Source organism: Somniosus microcephalus, chromosome 29 (assembly GCF_052327205.1).
Source record: "Somniosus microcephalus isolate GS21.2 chromosome 29, FLI_Smic_1.0, whole genome shotgun sequence".
NCBI classification, from domain to species: Eukaryota; Metazoa; Chordata; class Chondrichthyes; order Squaliformes; family Somniosidae; genus Somniosus; species Somniosus microcephalus.
In genome coordinates this window covers 34,437,992-34,454,440 of record NC_141015.1, presented here as the reverse complement: position 1 = coordinate 34,454,440, position 16,449 = coordinate 34,437,992, and the positions used below count along the sequence as shown (strand labels likewise).

Below are 16,449 nucleotides of genomic sequence, written 5' to 3'. Positions count from 1 at the left end.
CTCGAAGGTTCAGGGAATCGCACTACACTGCTCACTGATACAAGGGAGTCAGTAGAAAACAAGTCACTGACAGGAATGTTCTCTTCACATGCAAATGTTCTACTCTGTCCTCGCTCAAAATGACAATCGGCCCTTTTACAGCAGACAGATCGCACAGAGGCAGGAGATAATTCTAAACAGGGCACAGAAATGAAGAATGGGAGCTCCTGGCCTCCCACTAGCCGGTGACCGAGCAGTATCGGGAGAAGCCTGGAATCAGGCCTCGAATCTGTCCCTTCAGCTCGGAATGGGTGCAACAGTGAGGGAGTGCTGCTCTGTCAGAGGTGCCGTCTTTCGGATGGGACGTTAAACCGAGGCCCCGTCTGCGCTCTCAGGTGCAGGTAAAAAAGATCCCTTGGGCACTATTTCGAAGAGCAGGGGGGAGTTCTCCCCGGTGTCCTGGGCCAATATTTATCCCCCAATCAACATCACTAAAAAAAATACCCAGATTATCCGGTCATTATCGCATTGCTGTTTGTGGGAACTTGCTGTGCGCAAACTGGCTGCCGCGTTTCCCACATTACAGCAGTGACTACAATCCAAAAGTTGTGCTGGCTGTAAAGCGCTCTGGGACGTCCTGAGGTTATGAAAGGCGCTAGACAAATGCAAGTCTTTTCTTTGAAATGAAGGGCAACCTCAGGAGGGGCGGAGCAGGGGAAAGCGTAGTGGAAGGAAAGGAGGCCAATAATAACCTGGAAGACGACAGCTGGCGTTTCAGCTAACCTAATACCAGACAGTAAAGCAGCTTTATTTTGATCAGCTAATAATGGGATTGTGCATAGGGCTGCCCAACGCTCGCTCAGTTCCCACCTCGACTGGGAGGAGAACACTGCAGCTTTAGAGCGTGGCCACTAGATGGAGCAGGCAGGACACGCCAGGTTAAAAGGGAGTGGGGCAGAGCAGAGGGAAACCACTATTTCTGGCAGAGAGAGAAGGGTGATATTTCTGGAGAAGCCAGCACCACAGACTATTCCATTACCCCTGCAAAATGAGTTTTGCTCTGTGCTCCTCCATTAGGAGCTTGCTGCAGGGACTACATAGAATTACGTGGAATCTACAGTATAACAAAAGAAAGACTTGCATTTCTATAGCGCCGGACGTCTCAAAGCGCTTTACAGCCAATGAAGTACTTTTGAAGTGGAGTCACTATTGTAATGTAGGAAATGTGGCAGCCAATTTGCGCACAGCAAGCTCCCACAAACAGCAATGTGATAGTGACCACATAATCTGTTTTTGTTATATTGATTGAGGGATAAATATTGGCCAGGACACCGGGGATAACTCCCCTGCTCTTCTTCGAAATAGTGCCGTGGGATTTTTTATGTCCACCCAAGAGAGCAGACGGGGCCTCGGTTTAACGTCTCGTCCGAAAGACCTCCGACAGTGCAGCACTCCCTCAGCACTGCACTGGGAGTGTCAGCCTAGATTTATGCGCTCATAAAGAATACAAACAGGCCATTCGGCCCAACTGGTCTATGCCGGTCTTTATACTATACACAAGCCTCCTCCCACTCTAATTACCCTGCTCCCATAGCCCTCTTTCCGGCACAGACACGATGGGCCGAATAGCCTCCTCCTGTGCCATAAGTTTCTATGATTCTCTTCTCCCTCGTCCAGTCGCCCCCTTTTAAAATGAGGCAATGCTATCTGCCTCAACCAGTCCACGGGGCAGCGAGCTCCGCTGATGCACCGCCTGTCCACCTCCTCCCGAGAGAAGGGCAGCCCATCACCAACCAGGCGGCTCAGCAAGCCAAGCGCGAGAAAGACTCACAAACCTAGCTGGAGGAGCGCAGACCCCTGCAGAACGGCAACATAACACCTCAATTATCATCAGTGTCGAGATAGGGTGACACTCGGGCGCATCAAGGTCAATCCACATTCCAAACCTTATCCGAGTACAGAGACTGGAGCTAGCAATTGCTGTGGGCAGCATTATTTATTCAGCACGCTCGGATCAAGGTCCTCTCCCCGTTAACGTTACGGGGCGGCTAATCTGTTGTGACCGCCTCCCATTAAAAAATAGTGCGCTGAACATGTGCGCAAAAATATCGCCGACAATCATCTTCAGCCTTGCTGAGTCAGGGAGCCTAGTTAAGAACCCTCTGCTGGAAATGCTACATTTCATCGTGGAATGAGAACTCGTGCGGCCCAAACAACGGTGACTCGGAATATATGACGCATGCCACCCGGAGGATGGAAACCGATTGCCGGAACAACACGCAGACCACTTCAAAAACAAAGGAAAGAAAAACAGCACCGAGTGGGATCAAAAAAAAACACACCACACCCAATTTAATAGGGGGAATCCAAACGGCGGGATATTCATGAAAAAGCAGCTGGTAAACCATCTGTTTTCGGCAGAGGGAGAGGGAGAGGAACTGTCAACACATCCCACAGGGGCTGTAACTCAGTGCAAGCTAGGCCATTGCACCTAGGGTGGGGGTCTTGCCCCGGCAGTACAAAACCAGAAATGTGGGTGCGCACGGTCCCCTACGTTTCAACCATAAATTACTCTCCCACGTGCTGCATGTGCCAAACACGCCCTCACGAGTGGAGTGCCCCTTTAAAATCGGCCTATTGCGGACATACATACACAAAGTGCACATGCACCAGACAAATGGAAAGACAACTGTAACACACTTCACTGTACTAACCCACGAACCGAGAATCCAGAAAGCATCAGAGAGGGAAACACACGAGGAAAAGCATTACGTGCACATCGATATATAACATTGACATACTGCTCTCAGCTCCCTCGATAACTTTCCCTTGCTTTATCTATGGTGCTGTCCATACTCTCCGTTCCAAAATGGGACTATGGAATCGTTGCTGCCAGTGTCAAAAACAGAACCCACTACCCCTGGTACTTTCAACAGGGTTTCTCCAAGAAAGAAATTAAACATACTGGCTGTGTTTCAACAAGTGCCTACTCAGTGGCAGCACTCTCGCTCTGACTCAGTAGGCCGTGGGTTCCAAGCCACACTCCCAAGACTCGAGTACATCATCTGGGCTGACACTTCAGTGCAGTACTGAGGGAGTGCTGCATTGTCAGAGGTCTTTCAGGGGAGATGTTAAAACTGTCTGCCTCTTCAAAGTGATGTAAAAGATTCCCATGTCACTATTTGAAGAAGAGCAGGGGCGGTGTCCCGGTGTCTCGGCCAACAGATATCCCTCGACCAACACCACCCGAAACAGACTGGCTGGTCATTTATCATTCATGTTTGCGAGACCTTGCTGTGTGCAAATTGGCTGCCCTATTCGCCTGCAGAACAACACCTGACACTTCAGAAGTAACTCCTTGGCTGGGAAGAGCATTGGGACATCTTGCGGACATGGAAAGCATTATATAACTATCTTTTTTTGAGTTCTTACACAGCAGTGGCACCATTAATGGTTGCACTCAGGAAGCCCTGTACGACCAATTGTGGGTCCCATCTCACTCCATCAATAGTTTCTGTGCATCAAGGCAACATTTCCCTTTGCCTTAGGTTTTAGGGGAAACCATCTCAACAAATCAGAACACTCTAATTAAACCTTTCTCCCCTCCTCCCAACTTAAAGTCGTAGTCCAGTTGTTGAAGATCTCCCTTCTCTACCTACACAACCTGATTAAACCTGCGACACCATGTTAGCTGTGACAAGTACAGTGAGATATACATCACCATTAGACTGAGGATGCCTTACCTACTGCTACCATGCCCCTCTCCAGGTTCCCAGACATCTCCCGGCTGATGGTCTTCTCAATATCGTATTTACACACCTGCCGATAGTCCTCAAACACTGAAATGGAAAACAGAACTTGTAGCCACAAAACGTCTCAATAGTTTGCTCACGAAGCACTGGCTTAAGATTCCTGGAGAGTTTATAAAGTCGAGTCTCTGAGCCGCACGAGTCAGGCAGGCTCCAGGGTTTAATCTCTAATCTGTGCCAAGTTAGCCGATACCAGATGGGGCAGAGGCAGGTGAACTACAAATGGCGGCATCGCCCTGAGGTTAGGGAAGCGGAAAATCATCCAGGGTTCCCGCTCCTGCCTGGCAACCACTGTGGAAGTGTGTGTATGTGTGCACGTGGATGCAAGCGTGCACGGAAGCGGGTGTGCGTGCGTTCTTTTCAAATAGCCTGAGAGATCGATAGATTTTTGGATATTAAGGGAATCAAGCGATATGGGGATAGGGCGGTAAAGTGGAGATGAGGTAGAAGATCAGCCATGACCTCATTGAATGGCGGAGCAGGCTCGAGGGGTTGAATGGCCGACTCCTGCTCCTATTTCTTATGTTCTTAATGGTGACCATGTCGTAAACACCCATCTGGTTCACTAATGTCCTTCAGGGAAGGAAATCTGCTGTCCTTACCTGGTCTGGCCTATATGTGACTCCAGGCCCACAGCAATGTGGTTGACTCTTAACTGCCCTCTGAAACGGCGGCTCGCCACCACCACCTTCGAGGGCAATTAGGGACGGGCAATAAATGCTGGCCTTGCCAGCGACGGCCACATCCCATGAATGAATTAAAGAGAAATATACACAAAATTACTCAGCTCAACTCTAGATGGCTCAAGTCAGCAATTCACCTTGACACAATGGGGGAAGAAGTGTGATGATCTAATGTGCGAATGGGGCTGCCCGAGAGTTTACTGAAAGGTGTTTCAGGATACTCCTTAATTTTAGTTACGATTTTCACAGAAAGTTACTTTTCAGGACAGCAGTCGGAACGACACAATTACCTGCTTTCAGGTGGGATCTATTCCTTGCGCACAGGATGGCGTTAAACTTCGACTCGTCTGTTCCCATACGCCCTTCTCCTGCATTATACAAATCCTAAAAAGGCAAGAAAAGAGCATTCAATTAGGCCTTCAACAGTGATAAACCACTTCACCGTCCAAATCTCCAAATTCAGTTCAGGTTTTGTTTTCTGAATACCATTTCATTTCAAAGCATCAACTTTGCCAACATTTACTGGGGTGTTCTTTGTTGCTAACCACGTCAAATACTGGGAAAAAAGTTATGACCAGTTAGGATTGTCCTTCAGCGAAGGAAACCTGCCGTCTGGCTGACGGGCGGCTCAAGTCCCACACCAATGTGGTTGACTCGTAACTGCCCCAGTTGCATCAAACTCCGGGCAAGTGAGGGTGGGCAATACATGGCAGGGATTTCAACAGAATGGCACAGGATTGCTTTTATACTTCTTAAATCACCATGTGCCTGAATTATCTCCCTCACAAAGATAGCAAGATGACAACCCCTCAACTTACAATTACTTAGAAACATCGAAGATAGGAGCAGGAGTAGGCCATTCGTCCCCTCGAGCCTGCTCCGCCATTCAATGAGATCATGGCCGATCATCCAAATTCAGTACCCTGTCCCTGCTTTCTCCCCATATCCCTTTAGCCTTAAGAAATATATCTAACTCCTTCTTGAATATATTTAATGAATTGGCCTCAACTGCCTTCTGTGGTAGAGAATTCCACAGGTTCACCACTCTCTGGGTGAAGAAATTCCTCCTCATCTCAGTCCTAAATGGCTTACCCCTTATCCTTAGACTGTGACCCCTGGTTCTGGACTCCCCCGCCATCGGGAACATCTTTCCTGCATCTAGTCCTGTTAGAATTTTGTAAGTTTCAATGAGATCCCCTCTCATTCTTCTAAACTCCAGCGAGTATAAGCCCAATTGACCCAATCTCTCCTCATCTTCCTCCGCACAGGATCAGCAGAGAGAACGCTCCCGCTAAGCTGCGCAGCGGTCTGGAGGTCCCGCGCAGGCCGCTCGCTGGATTTTATATGGAAGAAACCGCACATGGGCCGCGCAGCCAGTTAAAGGGACGGCGCACGAAAAAAAAATGAGGGGAAACACTGGTTGCCAGGCACCGCTGCATATCTTATAAAATGTAAAATATTTATACCAAAACACGGACATAACCTACAAGTCTGATTTGTTAAAATGTATAAATGGAGCTTGGAGTGTTCTTCGAATTATGCACTCATTAATGGAAGCATCAATCCTACTGCCAAGGCAAAACAACATCCGCCGTCTGGATCTTCACCAACTGTTGGGGTGCGGTTTTATTTCACATTTAATGGGACAGCGTTAGGATTGGCACTTTCCATTTAACCAGGGGATTCCTCCAACTTAAATGCCAGCCTTTTAAAAATGAAGCCCGTTCAGTTAAAAAAAAAGGTTTCTTTTAGCCAGGCCTGTGAAGTACGGCAGTAGTTTCTGGAAATGCCTTTTTTCTTAACCCCCCCCCCACGGGGGGCAGAACAAAAGCTAGGGTTGGATTAAACTACTGCAGATCTGCGTAGTGCAACTTGGATCTGAAGCCCTGGCTACATTCTTAGAGTGGGAGAGTCTGACTGGAGTCTCTGCCACACTTCCTGTCTCAAGGCTTGCTTTAACCCTAGGAGGTTAGTCAGTCTCTGCAGGAAGCAGGCTGCACAGCTGAGTTCTCATTTTGACTGCAGTGGCCTGGAAGGTTTTTATGAACATTGTACAGCACTCGAAAGTCTTTAAAAAATATACAGACACTGTAAAAGCCAAAGACACTTTCGCCAGCGCTATCAAACGAGCCAGTCTGTCTGAGAATGGACTCGAAGATACAGTTATTATTAACACATCCAAAAATATACAGAATATACTTGGCAGTGTTTCAGATAAGCCGCTATAAACCTTATCGTTGCTTTGAAAAGGTTTCTATTTGACAAAGTAGTTTCTGATAAACAAGGCCTTTATGCCGGTCTGTTAGCTGGGACTCTTCACATTCAAAAATTATTAAGCTTGGTATTTTTAAATGTTTTCGCCTTCAATCTGCTTAAAATATTGCAAGTCGAGTTCCTTCAAAGTAACAGATGATAATTGCTGTTAAGTAAACATGGTCAGAGTTTAATCACTCTTCAGGCCAGAACTCGGACTTGTATTTTTTTAAAAAAAGGTGAACTTGGTAAGGTCAGAGGTTACCAGCATTTTGGTTCCTGTATCAACTAATTAAAAAAAAAAATTATCTGGGGACTTTGTACATTCTAAATGACTACCTTGGTTTCTTTATACTTTATATACTGAAAATTTGAATCGCGACAGTCAGAACGTTGGTTGTAGTTATTGCGTTCAGCAGACTGCTGGAGCAAATTAGAGCCAGGCCGTTCAGGGGTGAAGTGAGGAAGCACTTCTTCACACAAAGGGTAGTGGAAATCTGGAACTCTCTCCCCACCCACAAAATAAATGTTGAGGCTGGGGGTCAATTGAAAAGTTCAAAATTGAGATTGACAAAGAAACTAAGGGATGTAGAACCAAGGTGGGTAAATGGAGTTAAGATACAGATCAACCGCCATAATCTCATTGAACAGCAGAACAGGCTCAGGGCCTACTCCTGTTCCAATGACTTGAGGTTAATCAGCAAGTTAATTAATGGGAATATCTCAAACTACAGGTGCTGATTCTTCTCTCTCCTGTGATCATTCTCAGTAAATCCTACAAACCAGCTTCTCTGTACTAGAGGGGGGGTAAAAAAAAAAGTTGACCTTTAACTCCTTTTCATGGTTAATTTTATTTGTTTTCGCCAAGTTGAGGCAGTGTTGGGAATAAACAATCCTTTGCCTGTATCCAATGCTCCCAGATCAAGTGTGGCACAGGTTATTGCAGATTATGAGATCGATAGATTTTTGGGCGCTAAGGGATATGGAGATCAGGCGGGAAAGTGGAGTTGAGGTCGAAGTTCAGTCATGATCTTACTGAATGGCGGAGCAGGCTCGAGGAGGGGCCGTACGGACTACTCCTGCTCCTATTTCTTACGTTCTTATGTAAAGTGCCATTTACACAACCTGAACAGTGTTGTTTAATATCAAATTCAGAATAGCACTGTTCGAAGCCGTGCCCCTCCTCCCACCCCCACTGCCCCCAGTGAGTGTGTTTCCCACACTCGCCTTCGTGGCACCTGAGCGAGACTGACAATTATTGTTGAATCATTGATAATTTTGAACTGTGTCTGCTAAGAACTAGATGGAGATTGCTCAACTCTGCTTCGCTTGCAGTTTACGGTGTAGGATAGAGTGTACCTGTAGGATTCAGTAAACATTAAGATTCTATACCATTATTATATAACTATAATATGCGAAATTGTATGTTAAAAACCGAAAAAAAACCTGCATAAAATGGTGAATGGCTGAGACCAAAGCAGGATGGGAAATTATGCCAACCTGACTAAAAACCTCAGTTTTAAATGACTGGAGTAATGGAATGTGGTGCTGAATAAACACGGAGACTGTCGGGGACATGGAGTTCGGTAATGTTATGGAAGAGAGATAAAAGCTAGAGAGAGATAGGAGTTGGAGCCTTCATTTTAGAAACTGCAGAATAGACAAACTGTTTAGAATACACCTCAAGGATGTTCTGTAAAGTGAAATTCTTAGATGAGGGTATTTTGTTATGCACAGAAAGAGGCCTAGTGGAACTAACGAGGTCAAATAAATCGTGCCATTCATGTAGAAAGGACTTATGAAATATACTGGGCGGCCTGCTGGTGGCGCTGTCCAGGGAGAGTATAAATACTCGGGCACGGGCCCAGCTTGCTCAGGACATTTTGTAAACAGGAACTAGTGAAGGACACAACTAGACTTCCATGTTGTGAAACAGTCGATTAAAGCCTCGTTTAATACTCTGACCAAGTGCCTAGTAGTTTTCCTACGTCAGAGGTCATAAGATGATTGGCAAGGAGGAGGGACATTTACCAGGTGGCAGAGAAGCTAATTACTGCCACGTAGGCAAAATGGGAGAAAAAGGGGTATAAAAATGCAGATATTGAACACCGAAAGCAGCGCGAAGCCACAGGAAGAAGAAACTTCAGTCAACAGAACACAGCAAGAGAAGGAAGGCCGGGGTTCGATGAAGAGACTGCGACTATCTTCTTGTTAAGTATTACTTCTTTGTACAGGGTGTTTAATGCCTAATAAACCTGTTTTACTGATACACAATATACCTGTACCCGGAGTGGTTTGTTTAGTCACGGACAAATTATTCTAAAGAGCTTTTAAAAGCTACAACTGCCCCTCGAGTCTCAATATAAATATCACATGTTTTTAAATTCTAAATTCAGCAGCACAAACAGTTTCTCAGGGCTCTTGAGAAATGTGTCCGCTTGCTATTTAGTGAGCAAGGCAACCCAATAGATTTCAGCTTGATTAACACATACTTTTTTTCTGCTTACACTACAGGGCAATAACAGTCTCGACAACATTGATAAAAGTCCTGCGTTACCTTGTATACCTGGCTAGCAGGTTTTAACATTATGCTCAAAAACAGGACTGGCTTGCCAACCATATCACTGCGTACCGATACCACGTGTGAAGCTGAGGGAGGAGACAGAATTCCAAAATGTGGGGGCCGGGCTCGTTGCACTTGTACTAGATCAGTGTCAGCCAGTGGCTCAGTGGGCAGCACACTCGCCTCCGAGTCAGAAGGTTGTGGGTTGAAGTCCCCACTCCAGAGACTTGAGCACATAAAGCTAGGCTGACACTCCCAGTGCAGTGCTGAGGGAGCGCTGCACTCTCGGATGTGCAGTCTTTCGGATGAGACGTTAAACCGAGGCCCCGTCTGCTCCCTCAGGTGGATGCAAAAGATCCCGTGGCACTATTTCGAAGAGGAGCAGGGGAGTTCTCCCCGGTGTCCTGGGGCCAATATTTGTCCCTCAACCAACATAACAAAAACAGATTATCTGGTCACTATCACATTGCTGTTTGTGGGAACTTGCTGTGTGCAAATTGGCTGCTGTGTTTCCCACATTACAACAGTGACTCCACTTCAAAAGTACTTCATTGACTGTAAAGCGCTTTGAGACGTCCGGTGGTCGTGAAAGGCGCTACATAAATGCAAGTCTGTCTGCCCAAAAACATAGGGGCAGGAGTCGGCCATTCAGCACCTCGAGCCTGCTCCACAATTCAATTAAGATCATGGCTGATCTTCTACCTCATCTCCACCTTCCCGCACTGTCCCCATATCCCTCGATTCCCTTAATATCCAAATATCTATCGATTTCTTCCTTGAATATACTCAATGACTGAGCCCCCACAGCCATCTGGGGTAGAGAATTCCAAAGATTCACCACCCTCTGAGTGAAGAAATTTCTCCTCATCTCAGTCCTAAATGGCCGACCCCTTATTCTGAGACAGTGACCCCTGGTTCTAGACTTGCATTTGTAGAGCCACGACGACGGGTCCAGTCTGCTCTGGGCATCCCACTATTGCCCACACCAATTAGGACTTTGACAAGGTGATGGATACCAGTATATTTTGTGACTTACCTGACTGTCCTTTTTAACAACCGCTAGATCCACGCTTTGGCTTTCATCGCGGTTACCCTGGGGACCAGGAGGAGAGAGCAATCAACGGTTATCCAAAAATAAAGGGTTACTTTCGGTGCGTACGCACATAACAGACAGGTCCAGTTAGAGCTATACTTCCACCCACTTGTTAGCTTCCAACACGGATCCCATTAACCCTTTGGTGGAAAAGAGCAACCCAGCCAAAGTCAGCAGCCTAAGGCTTCCTACAGCAGCAACTCAATGGGCTCATCGATCACAACCTGCCGAGTCTCAAACTCATTTCAAATAAACCTCTCCATGGGGAGATGGTTGACATTTGGTCAAACATTAACATTTTTCTCCTTCAAATAATACTTGAAGGGATTTATGCAAGCATTTTTACACCCGAAGTTTTGAAAGACGGTATCCTGTGAAAATAATTATAATCCAGTTCTATCTAAGGTTTGCGCTCTTTTCCCTCCGCCTCACTCATTAATGGTGCCCATCTTGCCATCTCTCTCTCTCCCGGTTTTCAAAAGCTTCCTCTTAACCCTTCTCTCTGTATAACCCAAATTTTAACTCCTCCTAACTCACCTATTCTCTTCTACTGTGGCGTAAACCCACTGTTCCCCTTTCCCCCTTCCTGCTCCCTGTTTTTCCCCCCCTATTTGCAGCACTTCGAAATATCTTTCTGTATGTGATCAGAGCTGCCTGGGATTTTATAACTGCCCAGGTAAAATGTAATTGAGCCTCAAGTCATGTCGAGCTCATCCAAAGCTTATAATCGCGACGCTGGTTCTATACGTGCAATGTAATTTATTGCTGAGCTGTAGGTGGCGCATGTCATCAGATCAGTCAGAATGACTGACTGTGGAAATGAGTGACACTCATACCATCTATGGTAGGACCAAGCTACGAGGGAGGTTGATGAGAAAGGCAAAAATTGGAAGGGATGAGGACTTTTATTTTTATTCGTTCCTGGGATGTGGGCGTCGCTGGCAAGGCCAGCATTTATTGCCCATCCCTCATTATCCTCGAGAAGGTGGTGGTGAGCCGCCATCTTGAACCGCTGCAGTCCGTGTGGTGAAAGTACTCCCACAGTGCTGTTAGGGAGGGAGTTCCAGGATTTTGACCCAGTGACGATGAAGGATCGGCGATATATTTCAAAGTCAGGATGATGTGTGACTTGGAGGGGAACTTGCAGGTAATGGTGTTCCCCTGCTCCTGCTGCCTTGTGCTTCTTTCTAGGCGGTAGAGGTCGCAGGTTTTTAAAGACTTACAGTCAATGTGACAATTGTAACAGAGTCCAAAAATATTTAGCTTTACTGGGACACTGACTTCAGGTACAGTTACATTACTACACACTGCTGATGGCTAGTTTTGTGAAAAGGGCTTGGCTCCATTTGATCATCTGTCCTAGTATTTCCTTATGTGGCCTGGTGTCAAATTGTGTTTTATAAATTGCTCCTGTGAAGCGCCTTGGGACGTTTTACTACATTACAAAGGCGCTACAGAAATGCAAGTTGTTGTTGATGTAAATGAGCATGCTCAGTCTGAAGGGTGGACGCAGTGAGAAATCAAAAGCAGGAGCAGGCCTAGTTCCTCATCCATCACTATTTGCTCTAAATTACCTGAATAAGGGAGACCAGCAGCCTCTGGAAGTGTCCAGATGTGTCACTCTTGATATCCTGCTCCAAAGTCTTCTTAAACTCTACAAAAAACAATCATGTTCAGTATTACACATGGTGCTGGACTGTGGCAAGTAGCCTTTGACCAGAAAGGAAACAGGTCATCACATACACCGATCTAGGCAGTCCCAGGGCACTAAAGACCAACCAACCACTAAAGGCCTATTCACTTGAGGCAGGAGGGAAGCGGCGATGGGAAGGTGGGTCAGCAAGATTTCTTTAGGGTCAAAGCAAATCTAAAGTCATGTCGAGCTCATCCAAGGCTTATAATCGCAACGCTGATTCTATACGTGGCAAGGGAAGCTTGGAAACAGGTCAACCCTCTGTAGCAAGTCACACACCATCCTGACTTGGAAATATATCGGCTGCTCCTTCATTGTCACTGGGTCAAAATCCTGGAACTCCCTCCCTAACAGCACTGTGGGAGTACCATCACCACACGGATTGCAGCGTTTCAAGGCGGCGGCTCACCACCACCTTCTCGAGGGCAACGAGGGATGGGCAATAAATGTGTGTGTGTTAAAAGTCTGCTCAGCAGACATAGAAACATAGAAGATAGGAGCAGGAGTAGGCCATTCGGCCCCTCGAGCCTGCTCCGCCATTCAATGCGACCATGGCTGATCATCCAAATTCAGTACCCTGTCCCTGCCTTCTCCCCATATCCCTTGATCCCTTTAGCCTTTAGAAATATATCCAACACTTTCTTGAATATATTTAATGAACTGCCCTCCACCGCCCTCTGTGGCAGAGAATTCCACAGGTTCACCACTCTCTGGGTGAAGAAATTCCTCCTCATCTCAGTCCTAAATGGCTTACCCTTATCCTTAGACTATGACCCCTGGTTCTGGACACCCCGACCATCGGGAACATCCTTCCTGCATCTAGTCTGTCCAGGCCTGACAGAATTTTATAAGTTTCGATGAGATCCCCTCTCAATCTTCTAAACTCCAGTGAGTATAAGCCCAATCGACACAATCTCTCCTCATACGTCATTCCTGCCATCCCAGGTATCAGCCTGGTGAATCTTCGCTGCACTCCTTCCATGGCAAGAACGTCCTTCCTCAGGTAAGGCGACCAAAACTGCACACAATACTCAAGGTGCGGTCTCACCAAGGCCCTGTACAACTGTAGCAAGACATCCTTGTTCCTGTACTCGAATCCTCTCGCTACGAAGGCCAACATACCATTTGCCTTCTTAACCGCCTGCTGCACCTGCATGCTTACCTTCAGCGACTGGTGCACAAGGACACCCAGGTCTCGTTGCACTTCCCCTTCTCCCAATCTATTGCCATTCAAATAATAATCTGCCTTCCTGCTTTTGCCACCAAAGTGGATAACCTCACATTTATCCACATTATAGTGCATTTGCCATGTTTCTGCCCAAATTGTACTGGAGTTTCACGACATCCTCCTCACAGCATACCCTCCCACCCAGCTTTGTGTCGTCTGCCCAGCTTTGTGGCATCTCAATAGATCGCCAACATCACAGGAACTGTTCCTTTGGCAGTCAAAGCCAAAATGAGACACAGTTCAAGGTTATTATTGAATAACCAGTATAAGGTAGTCTGTCAGCTGTGGCTCAGTTGGTTGCGCACTCGCCTCTGAGTCAGAAGGTTGTAGGTTCAATTCCCACTGTGTGGGACTTGAGCACATAAATCTAGGCTGACACTCCAGTGCAGTGCTGAGGGAGTGTGGCACTGTCAGATGAGACGTTAAACTGAGGCCCCGTCTGCTCTCTCAGGTGGACATAAAAGATCCCATGGCACTATTTCGAAGAGTTATCCACGGTGTCCTGGCCAATATTTATCCCCCAATCAACATCACTAAAACAGATTATCCAGTCATCAGTTGGCCTTCGTAGCGAGAGGGTTTGAGTACAGGAACAAGGATGTCTTGCTGCAGTTGTACAGGGCCTTGGTGAGACCGCACCTTGAATATTGTGTGCAGTTTTGGTCGCCTTATCTGAGGAAGGGTGTTCTTGCCATGGAAGGAGTGCAGCAAAGATTCACCAGGCTGATACCTGGGATGGCAGGAATGGTGTATGAGGAGAGATTGGGTCGATTGGGCTTATACTCGTTGGAGTTTAGAAGAATGAGGGGATCTCATTGAAACTTATAAAATTCTGACAGGACTGGACAGACTAGATGCAGGAAGGATGTTCCCGATGGTCGGGGAGTCCAGAACCAGGGGTCACAGTCTAAGGATAAGGGGTAAGCCATTTAGGACAGAGATGAGGAGGAATTTCTTAACCCAGAGAGTGGTGAACCTGTGGCATTCTCTTCCACAGAAGGCAGTAGAGGCCAATTCATTAAATATATTCAAGAGTGAGTTGGATATATATCTTAAGGCTAAAGGGATCAAGAGATAAGGGGACAGGGAACTGAATTTGGATGATCAGCCATGATCTCATTGAATGGCGGAGCAGGCTCGAGGGGCCGAATGGCCTACTCCTGCTCCTATCTTCTATGTTTCTATGTTATCACATTGCTGTTTGTGGGAACTTGCTGTGCGCAAATTGGCTGCCATTTTTTCCACATTACAACAGTGACTACACTTCAAAAAGTACTTTATTGTCTGTAAAGTGCTTTGAGATGTCCGGTGGTTGTGAAAGGCGCTATAGAAATGCAAGTCTTTCTTTCTTTTTCATATTTTAAACTTAAGGAGGATTCCTCAAAGTGTGTCAGAAAATTCACCAAGACATTACGTTTGAACTCTCCTTCCTACAAGTGGCTTTTACTCTAGGCCGACAGTGGGTAGCACTCTCCCCTCGGAGTCAGAAGGTTGTGGGTTTGAGTCCCACTCCAGAGACTTGAGCACAAACATCCAGGCTGACACTCCAGTGCAGTACCGAGGGAGTGCTGCATTGTCAGAGGTACTGTCCTTTGGAGGAGATGTCAAACCGAGGACCCGTCTGCCTTTTTCAGTGGTTTGGGCATGGTTAAAGCAGGGCAGAGTGTTCTCTGGTGTCCTAATCAATGTTTCTTCTTCAACCGGCCCCGCAAGAAACAGATTAACTGGTCATTCATCTTGTTATAAAAAGGAATCTTGTGCACAAAATAGGCTTCCAGAGCAATTCTTTGAACGCTTTGAGATATCTGGAAGACTTGTGATACAGTGTTACATCAATGCAAGTCTGTCTTTTGAAGGAGGTGCTGCTGCTGTACAAGGAGTTGCCAGGCAGGCTCAGTTCCCAGAATGGTACAAGAGCATTCTGCTCCAAAAATCTCTACCTCAAGGGCTACAGCTCATCCTATACCTGGGGACAGCTCAAACTGGTCCTCATTCTGTGATCTGTAAGCAACAATATTCCTCATGTTGGGAGCATGGATCCACTGGTGCCATCAGTCCTTTGGCAGCGAATCCAGGTGGCCCTTCCAGGTACAAGTCTGGACGACGCAAGCCAACAAGCTATTGGGCGGTGGAGTCCGATTCCATCCTCACTTGACATCTAAACGCACAAGCACTCACAGCAAGAGGGCCAAGAATCGGAAGTGTGGATCCGCTACCTAATCTGGAGACATTGTGGGCAACCGTGGCACTCCTATTGCCGTCACAACTGATATCAGCCCAGACTAAGCATCTTCCTTGTCCGTATGATTGAGTACCACACCGGGCAGTGCACGTAGCCAACGAGACACCAGGGAAGTCCCCGAGCACAAACAGTCAGTTTTTTTTTTAATATCAAGTTCACAGTGCCTGATGGGAGTGTAATTCCCAGAACAGTGTCTTACAAGACATGATAATGCTGCCCTATTGAAATGAGTCTTTCTGGAGAAATGTCCCAAAATATTAAAGCGCGCCCCCCACCAGCCCCCTGATGAAAGAGTCGCCACCGTAGCTGCAGATGAGCAATCTACAAAAAAAAACCTCGGCTTTGTCGCCAACTCTGGCGGGAGGTTTGTAAATTGGACACAACGCCGGTCACATCTCACCGGTTTTGTAGGCCTTGGTGATAGCGTGGATTTCCGCGTTGGAGCGAGACGCCAGGATCTCGATCAGACACTGCTCGTCCGTACCAGCCCCCTGCAGACAAAAAGTAAATGGTCAGAACCTTTTCGCCCCCCCACTTTAAAAAAAAAAAAAAAAAACAATATTACAGCAGAATCAATTACCCGTGAGAATGTGTGTGGATAGCAAGCGACGAGTGGGAGCCCGGAACTCCCCAACATTCTTATCTCTTCCCTTTTACTCGCCCCCACCCATCCCGGGTGTGTCCCGCCCCCCCCCCCCCCCACTGCCAAGATTGGCTGGCACTACAACCGCTCTGCGTGCTCACGTCACGTCACAAGGCCTCAGGTCCGACGGAGAAATTTGGGGTTTATTTGAACTTGTTCTCCGCACGTGGACAGCACCGACAATGCCCCGTAGGTACCCTCTGAAACCCAATATTGAAAGATATAGCGAGGGAGAAATGTTTTATAAAAGTAATGCATTGGAG

General features: G+C 46.8%; 1 protein-coding gene across 2 annotated transcripts in view; it reads right to left on the bottom strand.

Annotated features, from left to right (window-relative positions):
- LOC147098628 (annexin A4-like) overlaps positions 1–16,449 on the bottom strand; it is an 86,571-nt gene that overhangs the window by 11,869 nt on the left and 58,253 nt on the right. For both annotated transcript variants that reach the window (XM_085970568.1, XM_085970569.1), the window contains 5 exons: positions 15,944–16,034; positions 11,955–12,034; positions 10,324–10,380; positions 4,762–4,855; positions 3,723–3,818 (listed from right to left, as the gene is read on the bottom strand). In XM_085970568.1, coding sequence (XP_085826694.1) covers positions 3,723–3,818; positions 4,762–4,855; positions 10,324–10,380; positions 11,955–12,034; positions 15,944–16,034 — 418 coding nt within the window. The remainder of the gene's footprint in view (positions 1–3,722; positions 3,819–4,761; positions 4,856–10,323; positions 10,381–11,954; positions 12,035–15,943; positions 16,035–16,449) is intronic.